The 25,144-nt window shown below is 39.9% G+C and overlaps 1 protein-coding gene across 6 annotated transcripts in view; it reads right to left on the reverse strand.

Annotated features, from left to right (window-relative positions):
• The window catches only part of catsperb (cation channel sperm associated auxiliary subunit beta), a 116,934-nt gene that overhangs the window by 45,308 nt on the left and 46,482 nt on the right, over positions 1–25,144 (reverse strand). For all 6 annotated transcript variants that reach the window (XM_062968134.1, XM_062968136.1, XM_062968138.1 and 3 more), the window contains 8 exons: positions 23,715–23,866; positions 21,869–22,014; positions 19,672–19,868; positions 15,091–15,417; positions 12,396–12,535; positions 10,855–11,064; positions 2,358–2,468; positions 1,609–1,719 (listed from right to left, as the gene is read on the reverse strand). In XM_062968134.1, the coding sequence (XP_062824204.1) occupies positions 1,609–1,719; positions 2,358–2,468; positions 10,855–11,064; positions 12,396–12,535; positions 15,091–15,417; positions 19,672–19,868; positions 21,869–22,014; positions 23,715–23,866 (1,394 nt within the window). The remainder of the gene's footprint in view (positions 1–1,608; positions 1,720–2,357; positions 2,469–10,854; positions 11,065–12,395; positions 12,536–15,090; positions 15,418–19,671; positions 19,869–21,868; positions 22,015–23,714; positions 23,867–25,144) is intronic.

The following is a 25,144-nucleotide window of genomic DNA, read 5'->3' on the forward strand; positions in this document are numbered from 1 at the left end:
CACAGCCGCTAGAATTATCATAGCCAAAAAATGGAGACAAAGAGAAATACCAGACATATGAATGGACTACTAAAGTACTTGAGATTATGCAAATGGACATTCTGACAGAAAGAATAAAATTAGGTCATAAAATAACAGACTGGTCAAGAGTCAAGGACTTCCTAGAGAAACAATGAACACCATTAAATATAGAATCAATATGACAAATCAGTAAGATAATGATACTTATAAACATAAAAAATAGAAGGCGGAAACTATATAAGATGGATATGAAACATGCCTGAAAGGAATGAATTGGAAGGCAAACACTTTTTTTAAATATATATATTTTCTTTTTTTTCCTTTTTTTTCTTCTTTTTCTTCTTTTTTTGCCTCTCCTAAAAAAAACAACCAACTTCTTTTTCCCCTTTCTCCTTTCCCCCCTCATTCTATCTTTCCTATACCCACCATTATTCTCACTCCTTCCATGTATAGAAACACTTAATAAAAACATATTAAAAACTTCCATTTCTGTCAAGGACACTGAGTCAATGACTCAACAGTGTAAGCAATCAGACACAGAAAGAGTCTCTTTAATCTTTAAAGCAACAGGGAATACCGAGATCAGTCCGAGTTCAATATGCAGGCAGCTCACAAACACATCCAAAAGCAATCCAAGGTCATACACAAAAGGTAGCAGTAGCAGGCAAAACACACTTCCCAAGTATTCAGTCTGAGGTCAAAACACAGCTCACCAAAGCTCCACATAGCGTAATGCAGATCCAGGAATCCAAATCACTGACTGACAGCATCCAAAATAACGACTGCTTCCAACAGGAAATGATTGCTTCCTGAAGATCTTCATTCTGCTCTAACTTACTTGCCCCCCAGAGACCTGCTCCTGCATAGTAGTATCGTTTTCAAGCAGATTCAGTTGTTCCTCCTCCATAGGCTCTTCTTCAGCTACTGGGATGCAAACCACTTCCTCCTCCCCCTTCTCCTCATGACCCATGGTCCTGACAATATCAATATGACCCTGTATTGAGATCATATTTGCAGGCCCCTCTCTAAAGACCTCATCAGATGCAACAAGAGGAGCATCTTCTCCCCACTGCCAGCACAGAGTCCACTGGAGCCCATCACATGGTGCAGGGCTATTTCCAGCAGGACTCTGTGGGGCTTCGTGCCAGCAGCATTGTGGCAGCAGAGCCCAGAGGGGTCAGGTGTACACCTGATTCCTCACTGAAGAACAGAAGAGGAATCAAAGAGGAAGCGGGGAAAGATGGGGAGACCATGTGGGAAGTCAAAGGATGGACCACAGCGGGAGGGAAGTGAGCCTTATGGTTCTCTCTGCTGCCTCACAATTTCCCCCACTGTCGCCCGCTTTACCCCTGCTGGTCTGATAAAATCCTAAGCCTCCCTACCAAAAAGCATGAGGCAATACTTCTTGATTGTGGGATCCCTTTTATAAAATTCTCACCTCAGGTAAGTGTGCATGGAACCAATCTTTCTATCTCTCTGACAACAGGTGAACACCATTTTTATTCACCAAATGTCACTGTTTATTATAGTTGAGTATGGTAATTGTTATTTTTTAAAATTACATAATTTTATAAATGTCGTTCTTACCTTCTCTTTACAATCTGAAAAGGCTACAGAAAATGACACCTTCATATTTGAAGTACATTTACAACCTGCTCGATTTGTCTTGTTAGCACATTGCTTGTACTTTCCAGTAGCCTGTGGGGAATATATGCAAAATCAGTGTATTTCAATTTCTGTCATTATTCAGAAAATTAAGAATAAAGAATAAATACACAAGGGAATTTTCTGTTTTGTTTACACAATAGAAATAACAGTAAAACAATAAATGATTTAAACTAATACTCAAGCTAAACATGATTTGGCCTCTGATCCAAACAGTAGTTTCAAATTATGTACATATGTTTCAAAGTATGCCCTAATCTATATCCCAGTACTACAAGGTACAGATAATTATATGGAGTGGCCAATAGATTATTAAACCATGACTATCTGGGCAGGCATTCTGTGATGTCCCTTGAAGATTTGTATGAATACATATAACATTTTACACATGGAAGCCCAACAGAGGTAAAGCCTGTAGAAGATGAGAGCAGGTTGAATAGGTTTTGAGCCAAATTATATTAGGACAGCATGCATGCAAAACTTTGGGTCGCACAGAAATAACATATGGTAGATAATGACAACATTATTATTTTTATGAGATCTCTTTTGACTACATAATTTTGATTGTGCATAAGTATACAATAAGAATGTATGAAAAAAAAGTTTTATAGGACAATCTTTTTTAAATGCATGCAATCAAATGCTTTACAGCAGTAGTTATTCTTACTTACTTTTGATCCTGAAAAATAGTCTCTCATTCTGGGCTTGCTGGGGTCAACATTATAAAAATTTTCTGTGAGTGGAACAGCTATTCCCAGGACAGAAGGTGGTCTGTAGTTCACCTATATGAAAGGGAACACCGATTGAAAAAAATTACTGATACTCTGCTCAATAACATTTTCCTAACTTTATATTAATTGATTTTAGCAAAATTACTCTTATTAAACTAGTGCTTAAAATGTCTGCCAGAGTTTACTTACAGTCATAGAATATATTTCACATGCCACATCTGGGATATTCTTATTATCTTATTATCACCTAAAAAGCAAAACCTGCAAATTTGTCTGGGTTACAGCAGAGCATAGAAGAATTCCCATTGCCACAATAAGAGTCAGTTTCTAATTTTGCCACAAGCTCTACAGTTTGCTGTGATAAACTCTTTTCTATTCTTTTTGCAAACTATGTTATGAATATAATTAAATAGTGGCATAAAATACTTATAATAAAGCAATATTTTCTGAAAGCTGTAATGCATGGGGTTGGGGTAGAAAAGAATGGGTGTGATGCTAGGAGCCACTATGTCGAAATGGAAGTATGATCAACATTGAGAGAAAATCAAAACTGAAGGTTTCCATTATCACTGAGGATTCAAATCCTAGCCTCCAGAGTGTAATCCAATCACACCACAATAGTTCTCTATTAAAGGATATGCTGCTGCTCAGTCGTTTAGTCATCTCTGACTCTTCATGACCGCATGGACTAGTCCATGCCAGAGCTCCCTATCGGCCGTCACCGCCCCCAGTTCCTTCAAGGTCAAGCCAGTCACGTCAAGGATACCGTCCATCCATCTTGCCCTTGGTCGGCCTCTCTTCCTTTTTCCTACCATATTTCCCCATCATTGTGATCTTTTCCAAGCTTTCCTGTCTCCTCATGATGTGGCCAAAATACTTCAGCTTTGCCTCTAATATCCTTCCCTCCAGTGAGCAGCCGGGCATTATTTTCTGGAGGATGGACTGGTTGGATCTTCTTGCGGTCTAAGGCACTCTCAGGATTTTCCTCCAGCACCAGAGTTCAAAAGCGTCTATCTTTCTTCGCTCAGCCTTCCTTATGGTGCAGCTCTCGCATCCATAGGTTACTATGGGGAATACCATTGCTTTGACTATGCGGACCTTCGTTGCCAGTGTGATGTCTCTGCTCTTCACTGTTTTGTCAAGGTTGGCCATTGCTCTCCTCCCAAGAAGTAAACGTCTTCTGATTTTCTGGCTGCAATCTGCATCTGTCACTGCCTCCACGTTTTCTCCCTCTATTTGCCAGTTATCAATAGGTATGGTTGCCATGATCTTGGTTTTCTTGACGTTTAACTGCAACCCAGCTTTTGCACTTTCTTCTTTCACCTTGGTGATAAGGCTCCTCAGCTCTTCCTCACTTTCGGCCATCAGAGTGGTATCATCTGCATACCTAAGTTTGTTAATGTTTCTTCCAGCAATTTTAACTCCGGCCTTGGATTCCTCAAGCCCCACATGTCGCAAGATGTGTTCTGCGTAGAAGTTGAATAGGGATGGTAAAAGTATGCAGCCCTGCCATACTCCTTTCCCAATCTTGAACCAGTCTGTTGTTCCGTGATCTGTTCTGGCTGTGGCTACTTGGTCTTTATACAGATTTCTCAGGAGACAGACAAGGTGACTTGGTATCCCCATACCACCAAGAACAGGATATAGTGAGGCAAAAATACCTATGAATAAATACCCTGCAACTTTTTCTTGAAAACAACCTTTCTTCCAGTCAGGAGGCACAAACAGATAAATAATTCATGTAGAATCTCAAACAGTCATTGAGTTTGGATAATATTTCCTACGCTTTTATAATCAGTAGCTATTTAAGTAAAAAACAAACAACAAGGGAAACAATAAATGTGCCTCCACAATCTGAAGTTTGGAAAATACTATCACTGATTTGACATTATGAACTTCATAATGCAAAAATACAGATCACTAGATTTGTATCTTTGTAATTTATCTAATTAAAAAATAAATAAATCTATTTATGTATATCTTTGTCATCTTTTCTGGGTTTTGTTAAAACAAACAAATAAATGAAATGTACTAGAGAAACTAAAGGCATGGTGATGCATCTGCCGTGAGGGGGGCTTAGCCATTCCGAGGATGCTGAGGGCTGTGCTGGCGGTAGTGTAACTACCGGCAGGTCCAACCAAGCCAGAGAGGCCTCAGCGGAGGAATGCAACCAAGTGCACCTAACCCATTAGCATATGGAGAATCAAACCAAAACGAAGTCTATACTGGCTCGGTCGTCGCCCAGGATAAAAAGGACCGCGGTGGATGCTGCTGATTCTGGACATCCATCGACAAGTGGGCTACGGAATCATCAAAATCCAAATGAACAGTCACAGAAGCGGCAGAAATATACAATGCCAGAAAACCGCACAGTCATGAAATGCTATTACAACTCTGAACCTGAAAAGCGCGGCTACCAAAAAAGGATGCATCAGCTATGGAAACAAGAGTACCCTGACTCACAGATAACAGAACCCCGACTGGCTGACCAACGAAGATTCATAATCAGAAACAAAGTGTTCAGTGAAGTTGAACTCGAAGAAATCCAGAAAATCTGCAAAGCAAATTACCATCAGACCACAGCACAGACAGCAGCAGAGACTCCAGCAACACTTGGAATGGTGGAACAGATTGAACCAGAAGAAAGTGTGGAGCTTTTGCAAGAATTTGATGAACCAGCACTTGAAACACCTGTTGAACCACCAGGAACCTTGACAGCAAGACAACAAGAGCTCAAGGATAAGATCATGGCTCATGCTGCAGCAAATGCAATAAGACAGCGGCTCCCAACTCTAAAAACAGTGCCCAAGAGACACCTGGCGCCTCTCATGAAAGATGTGAATGCAGCACTCTCCACTGTCCAAATAACATCAATTGAACAAACAAACCAGTATGCCTACAGTGCAGCAGTGATAGTAACAGAAGAGCTTGGGCTCCTACAACCAAGGCAGCCCCAAAGAAAATCGACTGGAAAACCAAAGTGGAAGGTCAGGCTAGAGTTGAAAATCAAAAAGCTTAGATCAGATGCAAGTAACCTGAAAAATATGAAAGAGAAGAAACTGAAGAATGACAAAATCAAGCAATACCTGATCCGAAAGTACTGGCTGAACGCTAGAAAAATTGAAGAAGCTTTGGAAATTGTGAAAGAACAAATTACAGCAACAGCCAGAAAAATTGAAAGATATGAAGCCAGAATCATCCAGTACAGACAAAATCAACTGTTTCAATCAGACCAAAGACGGTTCTACCAGAGTCTGAACCAAACAACAGACACAGTAACCATAAAGCCAGAGAAAACTGCAACAACGAAGTTCTGGAAAGAGCTTTGGGAAAATAATAAGAACTACAACAAAAACGCTGGGTGGATAAAGGAGTTTGAAGGAAAATTCTCACAGAACAAAATGGAACAGATGGAAATAACAACTGAAATGATCAGCAAACGAGTGCAAAAAGTCAAGAACTGGACATCGCCTGGTAGTGATCAACTTCATGGATTTTGGCTCAAACATCTGATTAGTTTACATGGAAAAATGGCCCAACAATTCAATGAGATGCTGCAGAAAGGAAGTATCAGTGAATGGCTAACAACTGGAAGAACTTACCTGATACAAAAGGATCCAGCAAAAGGAGCAGCACCAGGAAACTACAGGCCAATAACGTGTCTGCCCACTATGTTTAAACTACTGACTGGCATCATAGCTGACAGAATTCAAGACTATCTTGAAGAAAAAAACATCTTGCCAGATGAACAGAAAGGCAACAAACGGAAAAGCAGGGGCACAAAAGACCAGTTATTGATTGACAAAATGATTCTGGAGAACTGTAAAAGCCGAAAAGCTAATCTTCACATGACGTGGATTGACTACAAAAAGGCCTTTGACTCACTCCCACACAGCTGGATCATCAAGTGCCTGGACGCCATCGGGATTAGTAAAAACGTTGGCACCTTCATTGAAAACATGATGGAGCACTGGAAAACTGAACTGTTTGTTGGAAATGAAAGCTATGGACTTGTCAACATCAGGAGAGGAATTTTCCAGGGAGACTCATTGTCCCCTCTGCTTTTCATTATTGCCATGATCCCTCTGTCAACAATCTTACAAAAAACAAATCTCGGCTACCAAACATCTAAGAATTCTCACAAAATTTCGCATCTGATGTACATGGATGACCTGAAGCTGTATGGGAAAACGGAAACTGAAATCCAGTCTCTAACTAACACTGTCCGAATATTTAGCACTGATATCAGCATGGAGTTTGGTTTGGACAAATGTTCGACAGTGGCATTGAAGAAGGGGAAAATCATTGAAAGTGAGGGCATAAATATGCCTAATGGCCAAACAATAAAGTGTCACCAGCCAGAGGCCTATAAATATCTGGGCATATTACAGCTGGACAACATCAAGCATGAACATGTGAAGACTGTGGTCAGTAAAGAATACACACAAAGGGTCAGAAAAATTCTCAAAAGCAAGCTCAATGGAGGCAACACCATCAAGGCCATAAACACCTGGGCCATGCCTGTCATAAGATATACTGCTGGCATTATAAACTGGACACAGATGGAACTGGACAATTTGGACAGAAAAACAAGAAAACTCATGACCATTCATCACTCACTGCACCCTCGCAGTGATGTTGACCGGCTATATCTGCCTAGAAGATCAGGGGGAAGAGGACTCTTACAAGTAAAACAAGCAGTCAAAGAAGAAGAACATGCCCTGGCAGAATATGTAAAGCAAAGGGAAGAACCTGCTTTGATTGAAGTCAAAAATCAGAAGCTCCTCAAAGCACAGCAGACAAAAAACCAGTACAAGAAAGCCACACTACAAACTAGAGCTGACAGCTGGCACAACAAAACATTGCATGGAAAGTTCCTTGACAAAATTGAAGGAAAAGCTGACAAGGAGAAGACCTGGCTCTGGCTCACGAATGGGACCCTGAAGAAGGAGACAGAAGGCCTGATCCTTGCAGCCCAGGAGCAAGCCATCAGAACAAAGGCAATTAAGGCCAAGATCGAAAAATCAGCTGATGACCCAAAATGCAGACTGTGCAAGGAAGCTGACGAAACCATTGATCATCTCCTCAGCTGCTGTAAGAAAATTGCACAGACAGACTACAAACAGAGGCACAACTGTGTGGCCCAAATGATCCATTGGAACTTATGCATCAAGTACCACCTGCCAGCAGCAAAGAACTGGTGGGATCACAAACCAGCAAAGGTCGTGGAAAATGAACACGCAAAGATACTGTGGGACTTCCGAATCCAGACTGACAAAGTTCTGGAACACAACACACCAGACATCACAGTTGTGGAAAAGAAAAAGGTTTGGATAATTGATGTCGCCATCCCAGGTGACAGTCGCATTGATGAAAAACAACAGGAAAAACTCAGCCGCTATCAGGACCTCAAGATTGAACTTCAAAGACTCTGGCAGATACCAGTGCAGGTGGTCCCGGTGGTGATGGGCACATTGGGTGCCGTGCCAAAAGATCTCAGCCGGCATTTGGAAACAATAGACATTGACAAAATTACGATCTGCCAACTGCAAAAGGCCACCCTGCTGGGATCTGCACGCATCATCCGAAAATACATCACACAGTCCTAGACACTTGGGAAGTGTTTGACTTGTGGTTTTGTGAAACGAAATCCAGCATGTCTATCTTGTTTGCTGTGTCATACAACATCGTTGTGTCAATAATAATAATAATAATAATAATAATAATAATAATAATAATAGACAAAATTACGATCTGCCAACTGCCGCTATCAGGACCTCAAGATTGAACTTCAAAGACTCTGGCAGAAACCAGTGCAGGTGGTCCCGGTGGTGATTGGCACATTGGGTGCCGTGCCAAAAGATCTCAGCTGGCATTTGGAAACAACAGACATTGACAAAATCACAATCTGCCAACTGCAAAAGGCCACCCTACTGAGATCTGCATGCATCATCCGAAAATACATCACAAAGTCCTAGACACTTGGGAAGTGTTTGATTTGTGATTTTGTGAAACGAAATCCAGCATATCTATCTTGTTTGCTGTGTCACACTAATAATAATAATAATAATAATAATAATAATAATAATAATAATAATAATAACAACAACAACAACAACAACAACAACAACAACAACAACCCTACTGGGATCTGCGCACATCATCCGAAAATACATCACACAGTCCTAGACACTTGGGAAGTGTTCGACTTGTGACTTTGTGATACGAAATTCAGCATATCTATCTTGTTTGCTGTGTCATACAATCTATATATATAAAAGAGTGATGGCATCATGGCGACTTACAAAACAACAAAAGTACAGGCCCCCCAACCTCAAAATTTGACAACACAACCCATCATCCACGCCTCAAGGTTGATACAACAAAAAGAAAAGAAAAATAAAGTCCTAATTAGAGGGAGAGCAATATTTTTTTTATCAAATTGCTGCCAGTTTAGAGGGCTAATCTCTGCCCACTTGGTTGCAAGGGACAGCCAGGTTTCAGTTAGGGGACAGGCAGATTTAGGCCTCATTTAGGCTTCTTCCACAGATTATCAGATTTGCACTGGATTATATGGCAGTGTAAACTCAAGGCCCTTTCACACAGCTATATAACCCATTTATAATCTTATATTATCTGCTTTGCACTGGATTATCTTGAGTCCACACTGCCATATAATCCACTTCAGTGTGCATTTTATACAGCTGTGAAGAAGGGGCCTCATATAATCCAGTTCTAAGCAGATAATATAAGATTAGAAATATACAGTAGAGTCTCACTTATCCAACGTAAACAGGCTGGCAGGATAAGTGAACATGTTGGATAATAAGAAGGGATTCAGGAAAAGCCAATTAAACATCAAATTAGGTAATCGTTATACAAATTAAGCACTAAAACATAATATTATACAACAAATTTGACAGAAAAAGTAGTTCCATACGCAGTAATGCTATGTAGTAATTACAGTAGAGTCTCACTTATCCAACACTCACTTATCCAATGTTCTGGATTATCCAACGCATTTTTGTAGTCAATGCTTTCAATATATCGTGATATTTTGGTGCTAAATTCATAAATCTCTAAAACCAGGACAGTAAATAAACAGGGGAATTCCACACAGGAAACAATCAGGGCCAGCTAACACCTCCCAACAAAGTATTCCCATCATCAAAGTCTGGCAAATCCTGTTTTCTCAGGGCCACAGACAGTAGAAGCACATAAAATATCGCAAACAACGCCACTCTGAAAACAAGGGAATTCCAGACAGGAAACAATCAGGGCCAGCTAACACCTCCCAACAAAAAAATCACTCAGGGAGGAAACAGCCAGGCTTTAGAGCTGCAAGGCCATTACATCCTAATCATTTTTCCTAATTGCAGCATTCATACTTGCCTCCAACAGACAAAAAAAAAACCAATCAGAAATATTGTATATTCACAACCTTTAGGAAATAATATCCCCTGATGGCACAGTGTGTTAAAGCGCTGAGCTGCTGAACTTCTGGACCGAAAGGCCGCAGGTTTGAATTGGGGGAGCGGAGAGAGCCCCCACTGTTATCCCCAGCTTCTGCCAACCCAGAAGTTCAAAAACATGCAAATGTGAGTGCATCAATAGGTACTGCTCCGGCGGGAAGGTAACGCCGCTCCATGCAGTCATCCCACATGACCTTGGAGGAGTCTACGGACAACGCCGGCTCTTCGGCTTAGAAATGGAGATGAGCACCAACCCCCAGAGTAAGACACGACTGGACTTAATGTCTGGGGAAAACCTTTACCCTTGACCTTAACTACCACCAATTCCTCAATACTTTCTTTCCCATACCACCAGACTTCGCCACAGCAACGCGTGGCCAGGCACAGCTAGTAATAATAATAATAATAATAATAATAATAATAATAATAATAATAATAATCTGACACGATGTGAGGATTTAAAGATCGAATTGCAAAGACTCTGGCACAAGCCAGTCAAGGTGGTCCCAGTGGTGATCGGCACACTGGGTGCAGTGCCTAAAGACCTTGGCCTATACTTAAACACAATCGGCACTGACAAAATTCCCACCTGCCAGCTGCAGAAGGCCACCTTATGGAGATCTGCTCGCATTATTCGCCGATACATCACGCAGTCCTAGACACTTGGGAAGTGTCCAACGTGTGATCCAATACAACAGCCAGCAGAGTGTCTGCTGTGGACTCATCTTGTTGTGTTTCAAATAATAATAATAATAATAATAATAATAATAATAATAATAATAATAATAATATCTATTTTAGAAATCACACTTATGTTAGCTGGACTCTTGTTGACTTGGTCTTGAAATTATGCATTCTGTGGTGGCATATTACATTGATCCATCTTTACCCTTTGCCTTCTAGAGCTTTTAGGAAAGATCAGCAATGAAACGAACCATCTGACATACAAAGTTCAGGATCCTTACCGGCAAGCTCTTTAAAAATTTAGACCCTTCTGTGGTATTGTGCTTATAAACAGATCCATTAGACAGCCAATCCTCTTCAGAGATTTCAACAGGGAGAATGTAATGCATTGTTTTAAGATAGGAGCAGGAATTCTTCATGGTTAAGACTATAGTTGTGACATCACAAATAAGGGATGCATACCTAATTATCACAGCGATTGAGGTTTTACCCTAGGGATATTGATTAAAAGCATAAAATTAAGTTATTTCCAAATGAAGAATTAGCTTTCCCTCCCCCTCTCCCCCGCCCACCACTACACAGCTTTCTCCATGGAATTATGGACATTAAAACAATACTTTAATTCTGGTTTGACCACATCGTATATATTAAATATATATATCAAGGAACGTTCCAGATACTGCATTTCTTTGGGATCATTCAAAACATGTTATTTCACAAATATCCCATCAATGTGAATATAACATCATTTGTCTACTGCACTACTACATGACAAGACAACATTCCCAAATCCAAATCAATTTAGCTGTGAAAAGGTCTCAGTGGTATCAGTTGAATAAGAAAGGGTTTTATATATATATATATATATATATATATATATATATATATATATATATAAGTGTTGTTTTTTCCATAGATATTCACACAATAACACAAACTAATCCTGAATCTGTACAATGCTTTTTCCTATTGATTATATTTTTTACAGGAGCCCCACCTACCATCAACTATGCATACTCAAAAGGGCACAAAATTTCCACACAGTTACTAGACCACCCAACTGCATGAAAACTAAGAGCATCTATCACTTCCTATGACAAAAGTGAAGAGGAAGCTGAGTTTTGTATCTATACAAAATAGCACCTGACAAAATAATGAACCTGCTCTTCATTGGAGGTTGTGCATATCCATGTGAACGAGTAACAAATGAGTACCTTTAGAGTTGCGCATGAAGCAAAAGATTTCATCAGATGGTCTTCTGCTCTGCAGAAACGGGAGCCCCACGGAAGCCATCAGATGACATAAGGGCACTTCCAGTGGGACTCCATGGGGCTCCATTTTCGCAGCACATGGAAACAGAACATGAATACGGTCTTCAGGAGTTGGGTGTTACGCAACTACTTAATGAAGAATGAGGAGGAAAGCAGGGACAAAGATAGGGTGAGATGCAAAAAGGACATGGGGTGGCTGGCCATTCCACAAGACAGGGAAAGATGGAACGAGGTAACACAGTTTCCTTCGCTTTCCCCCACTAAATTTGATGAGGTCCATGGAGAAGGGAATTACCTTGAAAAGGATCCATCTGGCTAAGCAGAATTATTTAGTCAGTAATGGTGCAGAAATGGGAGACTGAAACCATGTAATTTTATGCCTTAATCGGTGGTTTCTTTTGGGAGGGAAATAACTACAGATCACCAACATAACTTACCAACCTACAATTTCTAGAATTTTGTTACAGAAAATTAGTCTGGGTCAGCGTGCTGGGATGTTACACATATTTATATTATATCAAGACATCTAGAAAAGGTTTGGTATGTATTACCTGTTCGAAAAATCTACTCTGAACAGTGATATGAATTACATAACTATCACTGTCGTCCCAGTAATCTGTTGTATCCACATCCAGAAGAGTTGGCCTTCCAACTACTACTCTCATTAGTTGTCTATGGAATACCTGATAGGCTGTGAAACAAGACAATGAAGATAGTGCTTATTTCCTCTCTTTCTCCCCCCCCCCCCCCCATTATTTTGGAAAAACACTGCACAAGAAAAATATATTCTGGGAGTACAATCAGAACAAAAATAGTTAAATATTTACCGGTATAGGAATGCATATTAAAATGCTATATGGATGATAAACTCATGTTTATGTGGTTGGATATAACTGCAACCTGGATGGTGATATGATATCTACTTGCTATAAAATATCTGATCAGAATCAAATAGTGAGGTTTTCCTGGTGGTACTCCTTCTGTCAATAGAACTAAGAGGCCATATATGCCCCCAAACTGCTCAATACACTGGGAAATCATTGAGGAACCACATTTTGAGTGAGATAGGTTATTGCACATAGAAAGTAAAGGATTGATAGTTTGGTTGAACAAGCAGTCAGATATTTGAAAGTTGTTGGATTTATAAAGAAAGACATTTAAGCTATTTTTAATAGGACCCCCCAATTATTATTGAGAATTCATAAAGAACAGCTAATCTCAGAAGACTGAAGCAAAAGTATACACATTATACCCCCCGTAACATGTGAACAACTACTGGGTTGATGGCTAATGTGACCTTCCTTGCAAAATGTTTAAGCAGTTAGTTGCTGACTCACTTCAAGGGCTATTGAATGAAACTGTTTTTCCTTATTCGATTTTCATACTCTAAGGCTCTCAACCTGTGGGTCCCCAGGTGTTTTGGCCTACAACTCCCAGAAACCCCAGCCAGTTTACCAGCTGTTAGAATTTCTGGGAGTTGAAGGCCAAAACATCTGGGGACCCACAGGTTGAGAACCACTGCTCTAAGGGAAACTGTCTTGTTCCACTCTTGCTGGAAAAAAGAGGATGTGTTTGTGTATGAATTTGATATTTCAAAATATAATTACAAGCCTGCTAACTGGAACTGGGCAATGTGTACATACAAATGCATTTTTGGCACTGTTGAGTGTCATAATTTTTTTAAGATGCAGGGGACTAGCATCAGGTCATGGATGCTATAAGATATATTGCCACTAACATCTGCACAACCATATTGGGCTTGTAATGATTAAGTATATGAACAAATACTGTATATTGTCTCTATAGGTTTTGTTAGGTACATACATGTAGTTGAAAAATACATTTGGCTGTATTTTATATATAGCTAAATTTTGTGAATGCGCCTTCGGAGACTGTGAATGATAGTGGTGGGATCAGGAGAGGAAGGAAAAACCCTCGCGAGGAGGGCTCGTTGGAGGATTTGTTTAGGAAAAGGGTCAGGGAGACTGATGGGGAGTCTTCTGAGGAGGATTCATGTGGGGATCCTGAGGTGGAAATGGATGCTGGGGAACAGGTGTTAACGGAGGAATCGGGCACGGACTGGGCACGGGCACCGGAGATGCTTGGAGACGAATCAGGGCCCATGGATACTGCTGATGCTGGGGAAGCTTGGGTGTCTTCAGAAGCAGATCCCACCTGGTCTGCTTGGAGGAGTGAGAGGGGGTCCACAGGTGTGGATAGAGCTGGGCATGGGCAGGATGATTGGGATTCTGATGAGGAATTCGGAACACCTGACCCAAGGGCATTGGCTGTGTGGAGTTCTGATTCAGATTAAGAAGTTGAGACACCTGCTCTTTGGGCGTGAATAGTTTGGACGCCCAGGGAGACCTGGGTATATTTTCGGTTGTTTGGCCATTATACCTTGCGTGTGGCAAGGTGTTGCTGGGCGCCATTGGGTTTCCTTTGTGTGTTACTGAAGACTGGACTGGGACTTTGCAAAGGATGTAAGTTTAATCTGGGTTATTCTGCAACGGAGGGCTGGAATTGTGTGGGTTTTCCCGGACTGCACTGTTATTACTATTTTGTATTAGCTGCTGTTCGCCCTGGCCTGGCGTTTGCTTCTGCAGCAGCTTGGCGCTGCTGGTTTATCCCGACTTCGGACCGGCCTGACAACGCTTTCCCGCTCTGCTCCTTTAACTCTTGGTTTGGTGTATGTTCCAGCAGCGGTTGCTGCGAGCTCGCCAGCGTCTCACTGTTTCGCTGGCTTTGCTGCTCTCAACTGGGAGTTCTCTAGCTCAGTTTGGGCGTTTGTTTGTTTTGAACTCCTTTTGTACTTTTGAGTTTTGGGAAAGGTTTGTGGGCTTCAATACTGCTTGCTTTAGTTCATGCCTCCGTTTTTCATCCCATTGTGAACTTTTGTGTCAAGTTCTAGAACTTTAAGTTTAACCCGGATTATATCTCTGGCTCATCCGGATTATTTGCCAGTTCTTGTTTTTTGGGGTTTTACCCGCTTGTTCTACTTAATAACACTGAAAGTTAAGTGTTTTAAGTCTTTTTAGTTTGTTGAGCTATTTTTTGGACTGTTGCTTTAATAAACTCTATTTTGCTGTCTAATTGGCATCTGACTTTTGACCATTAACAGTGAGCATTTTCACTGAAGGTACAAGAAGAGTACAAAAAGAGTTTTTCTTTACATAGTATAAAAGACCGGTACGTCTATTTCATAAAGAGTAATGATGGTAGAAAGAAAGAAATTGAATACCTTACCTACATTAACTGGGGTTACTCGGAATGAAAACTGTAGTTGTGATCCAATATCCAAGTATTCAATTGCATGGAGAGGTAAATCATCAAACTGTTGAATTGTATATCTACATATGTCAACAATAATTCTCCATTTTCTTCCATTCGTAGTGCCAAAATCATACAAAAACCATTGCTCGGGTGGAATACCACGGTTTACAATCACTTGATTAGGCATAACTGCATTTCCTAAAGCTTGAGTTTGACTCAAAACTTGAGTAATTAAGAAACTGCTCATTCCTGGAATCACCACTGTTTTCTCTACATCCGTTGCTTTAAATATGTGAACAGCTGGGGATGAATATATTTTTAAAAAATCAAAACACAGATTGCACAAAAACATGCATTCAACTTTTGACACTAATATGGATGTGTCTAATTTATAAGAAGAAAACCTGACCTACAGCCAACTTCACTTTGTCATCAAATCAACTGGAATGAGGCAGCATCATTTTTCCTCTTTCCCGTTCCCAAGTCTTCCCCTTTCTTGTTAATATATAATTGACCTACACAAGCAACCCAGAAGCAGTCTCACACTAGAGCACTGAGAACAGAAAGATTGCAACCATAACTAGCAGGCACCATGTTTTCCAAAATGGGGGATTTTAAAGATGAGAAAACTGGTGACACTGCCATTCCAGCTACAGTAGCTGCAAAATAAAATGCATGCTCATGTTAGGCAAGAGGGTGTGCTAGCTTTTGCTGGGCAGACAGATGAAATGTACCAAACAGCTACTGGGCACCAGCAATTGTGAGGGATGACACCAGTGTAAGATCTCTCAAGAGACAACGGCAATGGCACCATAGCAAATATGGAGGCCTGGTAAACCCCATTTCAGATTTCTTTACAATGTAAACCCTATGATGAGACAATCTAAAAAGAAACAAGAGAAAAGGCCAGAAGATGAAACTCTGAAGTCAAAAGGCATTCAGTGAACTATTGGGGAAAAGAAAAGGGCAATTACAAATAGTATTGAGATTAATGATAGAACTAGAGCCAAAAGGATTTATTAAGTACATTCTAAAAAGGGTTTGCCTTGCCTGCTATACAGTACTAGTAAATGTTCACTATGGTGCCATTGGTTCTGGGAGATTTTCCATCAGAATACTCTTTCTGTATTGCTCATTATTGCTGCTGCATAACAGCTGTTTAGTATGCTTAGGGCTTTATTGCACGAGACTGTTTTCCCACGACAATTACAGTCAGTCCCTGAGTTACAAACAACCAACTTACATCCGACTCCTAGTTACAAATGTGTGGGGGGAGGGGACACTAGGTGAGCCTGAGAGTGGGTGCACCAGCCAGGAACATACTGGGACTTTTGCAGTATTTGAAAATGTTTAAGCCTTTACATGCACAGGAAAAAATAAATATTTTAAGACAAACATATGTCCAAGTTGCAGTTAAAGTAGAGCTCCATGAAAATTTCATTTTTTAAATTTTGGTAAGTATGTTGTGGGATTAGGGCCACTGTGAGATTTTTACTGCTGTCTGTATCCTCATTAGAAAGATTTAATCTCACTTCCTGTCCCTGAGACAGCAGGAAGTGGGAGGAAATCTACCCCTAGGAAGGGAAATTCACCCTTGGAAGAGTTATCATGGAGAAAAGGTATCTACTGAAGTTTTATGACCAATTCTTGTTTCCATGAAAACCCAATGTTTTCAAAATCCAATTGTCACAAGGGCAGAAAGTGAAGTAAAATCTTTTGAACAGGGGTACAGACAGCAAAACAAATGTTATCCTTCCCTAAGCCATCTAAAAGAAAAACAAAAACATAGCTTGAGGTACATTTTAAAAATTGTACCTGTTCCAACTTACACACTCCATTTAAAAACGAACATACAGAATCTACTTTGTTCATAATGTGGCGACTACTTGTATGTCGTTTGTAATTATACTATTCAATTTGGATTATTCTCTTTTCTTGCACACATTCTGAACCATTCTGGGATTATAGTATACATTTGCATTAAAACATTTTCACACATAGAATGTGCTGGCACAGCAGTGCCAGGAGATTTGAATTCCTTTTCTTGCACTGCTAGTTTGTAAGAAACTTATTTAAGCAATAAGGTAGCTTCCTTCAGGTTGCATTCATAGTGCCTACAACTTGGCAATCCTCGTTAGTATCTTTAAACCCGCCCCTTTTCCCAGGGTTTTGCAGGGAAAAGGGGATTTTGTTCAGTTTCACTGTTTGAAGCCTTATGGCAGGACGTGTGGGATTCCCTTTCCCACCTGCACAAAAGCTTCACCTCTCACAGCTTTGCTGGGGGGGGGGGGGGTAAAAGAATAGTTCCACAGCCTTGCTGGGGGATCAGCACAGTTCCCACATTCTTCGTGGAGTAGATCTAAAGGACACCTTCCAGCTTGCCAGAATCTACAGAAACCTTGTCTGATAAGGGACCACTCGGGCTATCCATAACGCATCTTGGAGCCGGGAGCAGGGCCTCACGTCAGCAAAGTAAAGAAAGATTGCCCAGGGAGGGGTCAGAAGATTTCCCTAAGGAAAAAGGAATCAGTTTACCAACAGTTGCCTGTCCTTGATAGCAGATTGAGGAAGCTACCGGTTTTCCAAGGTTATAAAGCATTTATTTCATTTGTTTGAAGATTTAAGCGTTTGTTTGAAGATTGAAGCCCAAATAAAGAACTTTGTTGAACTTATTTGGAGCCTCATTAGAACTTTGTGTTGGGAAATCTGTGGGACCCTTTAGCTGAGGCAGTCTGGCATCCCGTTGGGCATACAGAAGGCATGTCCTGTAAACAGACATTATTACAGGCCTAGCATGCGACAGCACATAGTACCTTCTACTTCTTTTAAGGTATTTTCCCCACCCTCTCCCTAGTTTTGCATACATACATACATACACCTCCAGAAATATGACTGATATCTTTAAAATGTTTGTCCCTGGGGAGGGTGTGTGTGGCTTCCTCATCAAAATAAATTGGACTTTCCAAATGTAACTAATCACTGGCAGAGAAGAATCAGCAGCTACTGTATCTGTCTGATCTGCCCCCATGCCAGCTATGTCTGCTTTTTAAAACTGACAGATTTTTGTAGCTTTTCCTGTTACATGTCCAGGTGTATGCATTTTGTGTGTGTCTGTGTGAGAGAGAATGAGGGCATTAGCACATCATGGTACTATAGCCCTGTACTGAGATAGAGAGATTTTGGAACATAATTGGAGAAGGATCGGGGTAAAGATACAGTGCGTAAAGTTTTGGCTTCTCTGACAAGCCCCAGCTTCCAAGGGTGTGGAGTGGGGGTGATAGTGGATTTTTTTCCTATGGAAATAAAAAGTTCAAAAATGTCTTAAAATTACTTTCTTAATTGAAAAGTAATCACATTGAAATTGCCATGTCCTTCTCGCTTGACACCCCCCCCCCCCAAAAAGGCTACCTACTGACCACCCAAACTTAGCATAAAAGCACAACTGAATTTTCATACAGGAAATCATAGTATAACAGAAGCTGGAAGGAGGGTTATAAAAAGATTTGTTTATGCTAATGAAAAGAAACATTTTCCTAATGGTGAAAACAACATAAAAACAGCGGCATCATGCAATGAGCCCTAACTAAAGGTGCTATTTATCTGGATGCAATTGGCCTTGTGCAATAAGGCTATCAGTCTGGATCCTTCTGACATGGAAAACCCGACAAGCAGTACTGCTACCATCAGCATAGCCTTTTGCCTCACAGGTGCACACAACTGCATTACTGCAGAAAGGCAGGGCCTAAAGACCTCATCTTAAATCTCTTCACCATCATAGGCACTGATTAATATACCAACTTTTATCAGTTATTTTACATTTTCATGCATTCAAATTTTAAATTTAATTTTTTCCATTGAATTTTGTTAAGTTCCAAGTGAAATGTTAAGTTCTGTGTAGAATGACCCATTTGTGTGATTCACAGAAACCAGAAAGAAAGGTTGAATACATAAAGGGATTCAAAGCTAAGCTTTTAATACTTCAGTATACTAAAAGTCCTCTATCTGGATTGGGGAATCTGTTACTTTATTTATTTATTTATTTATTTATTTATTTATTTACAGTATTTATATTCCGCCCTTCTCACCCCGAAGGGAACTCAGGGTGGATCACATTATACACACATAGGGCAAACATTCAATGCCCATAAACACATCAAACAGAGACCGAGATAGACAGACGCAGAGGCAATTTAACCTCCTGAGGGGATGTTCGATTCTGGCCACAGGGGGGAGCAGCTGCTTCATCATCCACTCTGACGGCACTTCCTCATTCCAGGTCATAAATTAATTAAACTTGCCTCCCCACTTTTTTATAAGTGGTACCTTATTTCCTACTTGATAGATGCAACTATATTTCGGGTTGCTAGGTCAGCAACGAGCAGGGGCTATTTTTTGTTTTTAACTTTCTGTTTCTCTTACAATTACATTTTAAATATCTCTCACATGTAACCAGCCACACACACAAACTTTTGAAGAAACTTCTGCATTTTTGAGTTCTAATCAGAAAAAGAAACAAATTTCTCCCCAGTTGCTCTCATCATCTGATCTACGCACCTGAGGGGTCAAGCTGAAAGAGATATGCATCACTGCCTGGGGTAGGGTCCATAATAGTTATAGTATTTGATGTAGCAGGACTAGCAGCTTTCAATTCAACAGGGAAGCGATCCAGTACATCTACAAGTACACATGATAAAAAGTATCCAGTAATTGTCTTCCTGAATACCTTACTGATTACACCTGATCCTCCTGGCCTAAATTTAAAAATATAATAACATTTTATTATCTTGATAATTATATCAAAGTACATTTAAATGCATAGAAATAAACGAAGTGTAGTCTTATGTCTCTCTTGTCTCTTACCATCATAATACAACACGCAAATTAGGTTAGCACCCTCGCTACCTTCCTTCAGGAAACAGTTAAAGACCTGGATGTTTCGGTTGGCCTTTGGTTAAACAGTCATTAGATAATTAGCCCCAGATGGTATTATTCTAGCCTGTATTTTATTAGGTCCTTACTATCTATGCACTTAACTTATCATTCTATTCTTGCATTGCTGCTCCAGTTTCTCCACCTAAGTAGATGATAGAACTGCGCCTGGTGATTGACTGATACTATCAACTATTTTATTCTTGTTTTACATTGTATTACTGTTTTTATCTTTTATACTGTGAATTGTATTTATATTGTTTATTTCATCAATGTTGTTCGGGCCTTTGCCCCATGTAAGCCACCCCGAGTCCCCATGGGGAGATAGTGGAAAGGTATAAATAAAGTTTATTATTATTATTATTATTATTATTAATCCTAAAGAGTCAATATGTATCTCTCATTGGTTTTGTTCCTTACTCTTCTTCACTTATATCAAGCAGGGAGAATTGGTTCAACTGAATCCAGAGAATACCAAGAAACACCTTGTGAGAAGAGGCAATTTTAATTTTCTTTAAACTTATAATTGTGCCCTTTTGGGCCTGGATCAAGAAAACTAGATGCTTGAAATCTGAGAGTTGCCAGCTATGCTATTGTGTGTGTGTTTGTTCTATGTAGATGGAGAATTTGTTACATAGCAGACTTCTCCAAATCCTCTCTTCTGCTCTCCAACGTTATGGATAATAAGACTCAGAGTTTTCTCTATCTCCTGGATGATACCTGTCTTTGTGATTCATTTATTTTCTGATACATGTTTTTCTCCTTCTGTGCCTGTGAAACTGTGAGTAGGGCTATACTGCAACCAGAGTCTTTCTTTAAGAGAAAGCTCATCTCCATGGAGTTTTTGGTCCACTGGGGCTATGGGAGAAAAAGGCCTTTACTTCTTATCTTGTAAGGTGTATAGTCTGTTTAATCTTTAAAGACAGATCAGGACAAGAGTGAGAAACACAACCTGTGAGAACATTCCACCCATTTTTGTGTAGTTCAAGGCCTACTAAAGCCAGCCACAACCACCACCACCCCAAACTTCGAAAGCAGCTATAGTTTCCTTCCCATTGCTTCTGGAAGAGAAAAGGACATTGTCCTGTGGTTATTAGGGGATGTATGGGGTCAGAGGATGTCTTGGCACCCTCTGGCATCAGAAAATCATTGTGTGTATGCATAATGGTAAATCTAATAGCCAAAGCATTTTCATTTTAAAATTTTTTTAAAGTAGTGAATTTAATTCACTCTAAGTTGATTTTTACTTGCTTGCTTCCTGCTTCCTGGTGTATACCATACCCTAGTTTGAGTGTTTTCATATATTTTCTATTTTTTAATGTACTTTGCAGTAGAACATCCTTTGGTAATGTAGTAGAGTATTATATTTTAAAATAAATAATATGCACAGACTACTTGGCCCCGTACTATTTGGACTTTGAGAAACTGTACATGCCAGTTGCAGCTAGATGCATACTCGACTTGAAGGGACTAGGAATGGCATTTAGCATTCTGGATTCTATTTTCTGAAACTTCTAAATCTGGAATCTATTTCCTGCTAAGCCTGGGCAAATAGTTTTAGCCTATGCTCCTTAAAATAGTAGTTTTAAAATCTTGCCTATTTTTGCCTCTGAAATGCTTTTTAAAAATTGAACAACTGCTTATTACTTCCAAGACTAAGCACATTAAAGCCACAGACAATGCGGTCACAGTTGCCCGTTTTTGGTCAAAAATCATTTAGTCGCTTGCGCTCCCTCTATTTTATCAGTTTTATACTTATTTATGCAATGCTTCTGACACTAAATAAATAAAACTTCCAAGACTAGCTGTTACTGGCATTTACCCATATTCAAATGCTTTGCCTATATGCAAACGATTGAACATTCCATCAGGTACTGCTGGATTCAATGACCTGTGGTTACAAAAGATCATCTGTTCTTCAGTGACATACTGTGCTGACAAAGCGGCATTAAAACCTAAATCATCCCCCTGGAACAAAGTGAGAAAACATAATTATTTGGTTTTATTGTATGTAGGATAAAAAATTAAACCATAAACCCATCAAGAATTTTAAAATAAGGCATAATTTAAATAGATATTAAAACAAGCATTTAAATGTTATTTTCATTTATTAATTCAGGCATTTAAAACCCATCCATAGAGCTGTGGTCATTAGGGGTTCCATCTCCTTGGTCTGAAATTCTGCTTAACACCTTGCCAGTTTCAAGCGTCTATATCAGGGGTCCCCAAACTTTGTAAACGGGGCCAGTTCACGGTCCCTCAGACTGTTGGAGGGCCAGACTATAGTTTTAAAAAAAACTATGAACAAATTTCTATGCAGAGCACATTGCACATATTTTATTTTGAATTAAAAAAACAAAAACAAAGCAGGAATAAATACAGCCTCAATGTTAATCATAATCATAATAAAAATAGCCCCTTGGGCTATTTAATCCAACCTCCTTCTACCTTTGTGCACCAAAAGCACTAGCAAAGCACCCATTAATAATTAATAATTAATTAAATAATAATTAAAATACCATTATAAACAAGCAAAGCTTTGGAAGGCACGCACCAGGTGAGGGAGGAGACGGGAAAGGTGCACGCCTTTCCCTCCTACCGGTGTGCTGCAGGAGGAGGAAGCTGCCGCTGCAGGGGCCGGATAAGTGGCTTCAATGGGCCGCATGTGGCCCCCGGGCCTTAGTTTGGGGACCCCTGGTCTATATCTTGCAATAAAAATTTGAGTCAGGTTAGGGATTTTTTTGTACCTCCTGCTGCACAGCAATCTCACTTCCTGAGTCAACAAGAATCTGGTTGCAGAAGAGCAAGAGAGTTGCTGGTTCTCTAGAAAGTCAGGCTTCTTCCATGACACTATCAACCTCACATCTTGTCTAAAGAATCTACTTTGGTGAGAGTATTAAGCAGGACCTGATGCTGCCAGAAATATTGTCAATAAGACTCCAAATATGTACCCCCACTGATAGAATTAAGGGGAATTGTTGTCTGTCATTCAGAAAAATGCATATGTCTGTCTGGTTGCATGCCATCCTTCAGTGGATACACTCACAAAATATATCCAGAGATGTGGGGAAATGTCCGGACACCTCTTAAGGCAGTTGAACAGGGTGCAGATGCTACCATGATTACTTTAATACATCTTGATTTTAAAATGCTAAGTGCATTATCTTATATTATATTGTTCCCCCAGTTCATAGAAAACTAGAGTGATAGCAGTCAAGTGGCCAGGATGAGCTCCCTTGAGCTTTGCTTGAAATAAAATTCCAAGGCATTGTTTCAATTTATCCTCTTTGGTATCTTTAGTTTTGAACCCAGGAGTTCTGGGGCCTGATGTTCAGTCAGCTGTTCATTCATGAGCATCTCTCACCTTGATGAGTCTCATCAATTATAACACTGGCAGAGAAGAATCAGCAGCTACTGTGCTCTGTGCTCTCTGTCACTCTCACTGCTGAAATATTGATTCTGGCAGAAGACCCACTGTGAGAGTGACAGAGAGCACAGAGATCTAGTTGTGATCTTAAAATCAGCTTCCAGCTTTGATGTACTGACCGAAAGAGTCAAGGTTCATTCCCATATAGCAGTAATTACAATGTAAAAATATTATCATTAGCACATTTATACAGAATATAACATACAATTAGCTCAATTAGCACATCAAAAGCATACTATACCTTCAATAAGGTTTGCACATCCATCTCAGATACTGATATGTCATCAGCAGATGTACTGTTCAAACTAATATAATTTAAACTTCCCAGGTGGTCAAAGTACATGCTAAATATAACTCCTGGTGTAACTCTAAGCCTGGCATATTTTTGCATGCCTGTGGAAGGAACAAAGGAAAATACAATATTGCTGAAATAAGAATGTGAATTCATTTTAGAACAGTGATTTTTTACTAAGGTCGGTGTCTGCCTTGCCAGAACCAGTGGTGTAAAGTTCTGGTCTGTATTTGTGAGGTTCAAGATAAAGACACTTTTGACTTTGGGCCAGTATCTCTCAATATAATCTTTTTCAAGACTGTTGCAGGGAGCAAGGGAAAAAAAGAGGGGCCTATGTCACTTTGTGTTCATGGGAAGAAAGGCAATAATCTATGTCAATGACTGTTTGGATTAGGAAAAACTGGATTGTAAATTATTGAAACAATGGACATTTAAGGTAACAAAAATGTCTAAAACAAACTGCCGGGAGAGAATGGAAAAAGATGTTTTCCCCACTCTCCAACACTTTCTCCGGCTTTCCTTCTGCCTGTCTGATGAATTCCTAAGACATATTTGTTACAAATGCAAGTCTGTCCAGACTACAGATTACCACACTACATTGTTAAATAGTATCCCACTTTAAATTCTATCACTGCCTCCTGTTGAATCCTAGGATTTGCCTTTAAAATTCTCAGTCAGAGAGATCCTGGGCCTCACTAGATTCCAAACCCTAAAATTTTGCAAGAGCTAGCCACAGGATTTAAAGTGAGATGTCAGCTCTTTAAAGTGCAGTATGATAATCTTGTGATAATGCTGTATAAGACACTAACATGCAGTAAAGATGAGCAATGTCTAATCTATATAAATAAAAATGTAATGTCTGTTTGTGGGGACCTCATATCTCTCCAACTACTTCACCGATTGTTATGAAATTTGGACACAATGTAGCATTCAAACGGAGTGTTTTAAGGTATTCACTTACCTACTATCACAAACCTGTCACACTAGAGACAAGTAAAACCATGCGTTTTAGCAACGGCCAATCAGTCTCCTGCTCCCTTAGCAACCGTTGTAGCAGACGGCACCACCCCTTAGCAATGGCGCTAGCAATGACCAAGCAGTCTCCTCCCTTTAGCAACCAGCATGGGCAGGGCTGCAAGGGATGGCTAGGCGCGCCTCCTCACCGCTCAGTTTGGCTTGGTGAGTTTCATGAAGCTGAGGCTCTGTAGCATAGCCTCAGAAAGGAGGGGTACTGAGAGTGAAAATACTTTTTATGGGCCCCAATGAGGTGAACAAGAGATACCACTACTTATGATATTATTATAATTGTATTACATTATTATAATATTTTATTATTATACTTACTATATTATTATATTATAATATCATACTATAACTGT

Source organism: Anolis carolinensis, chromosome 1 (genome assembly GCF_035594765.1).
Source record: "Anolis carolinensis isolate JA03-04 chromosome 1, rAnoCar3.1.pri, whole genome shotgun sequence".
NCBI lineage: Eukaryota > Metazoa > Chordata > Lepidosauria > Squamata > Dactyloidae > Anolis > Anolis carolinensis.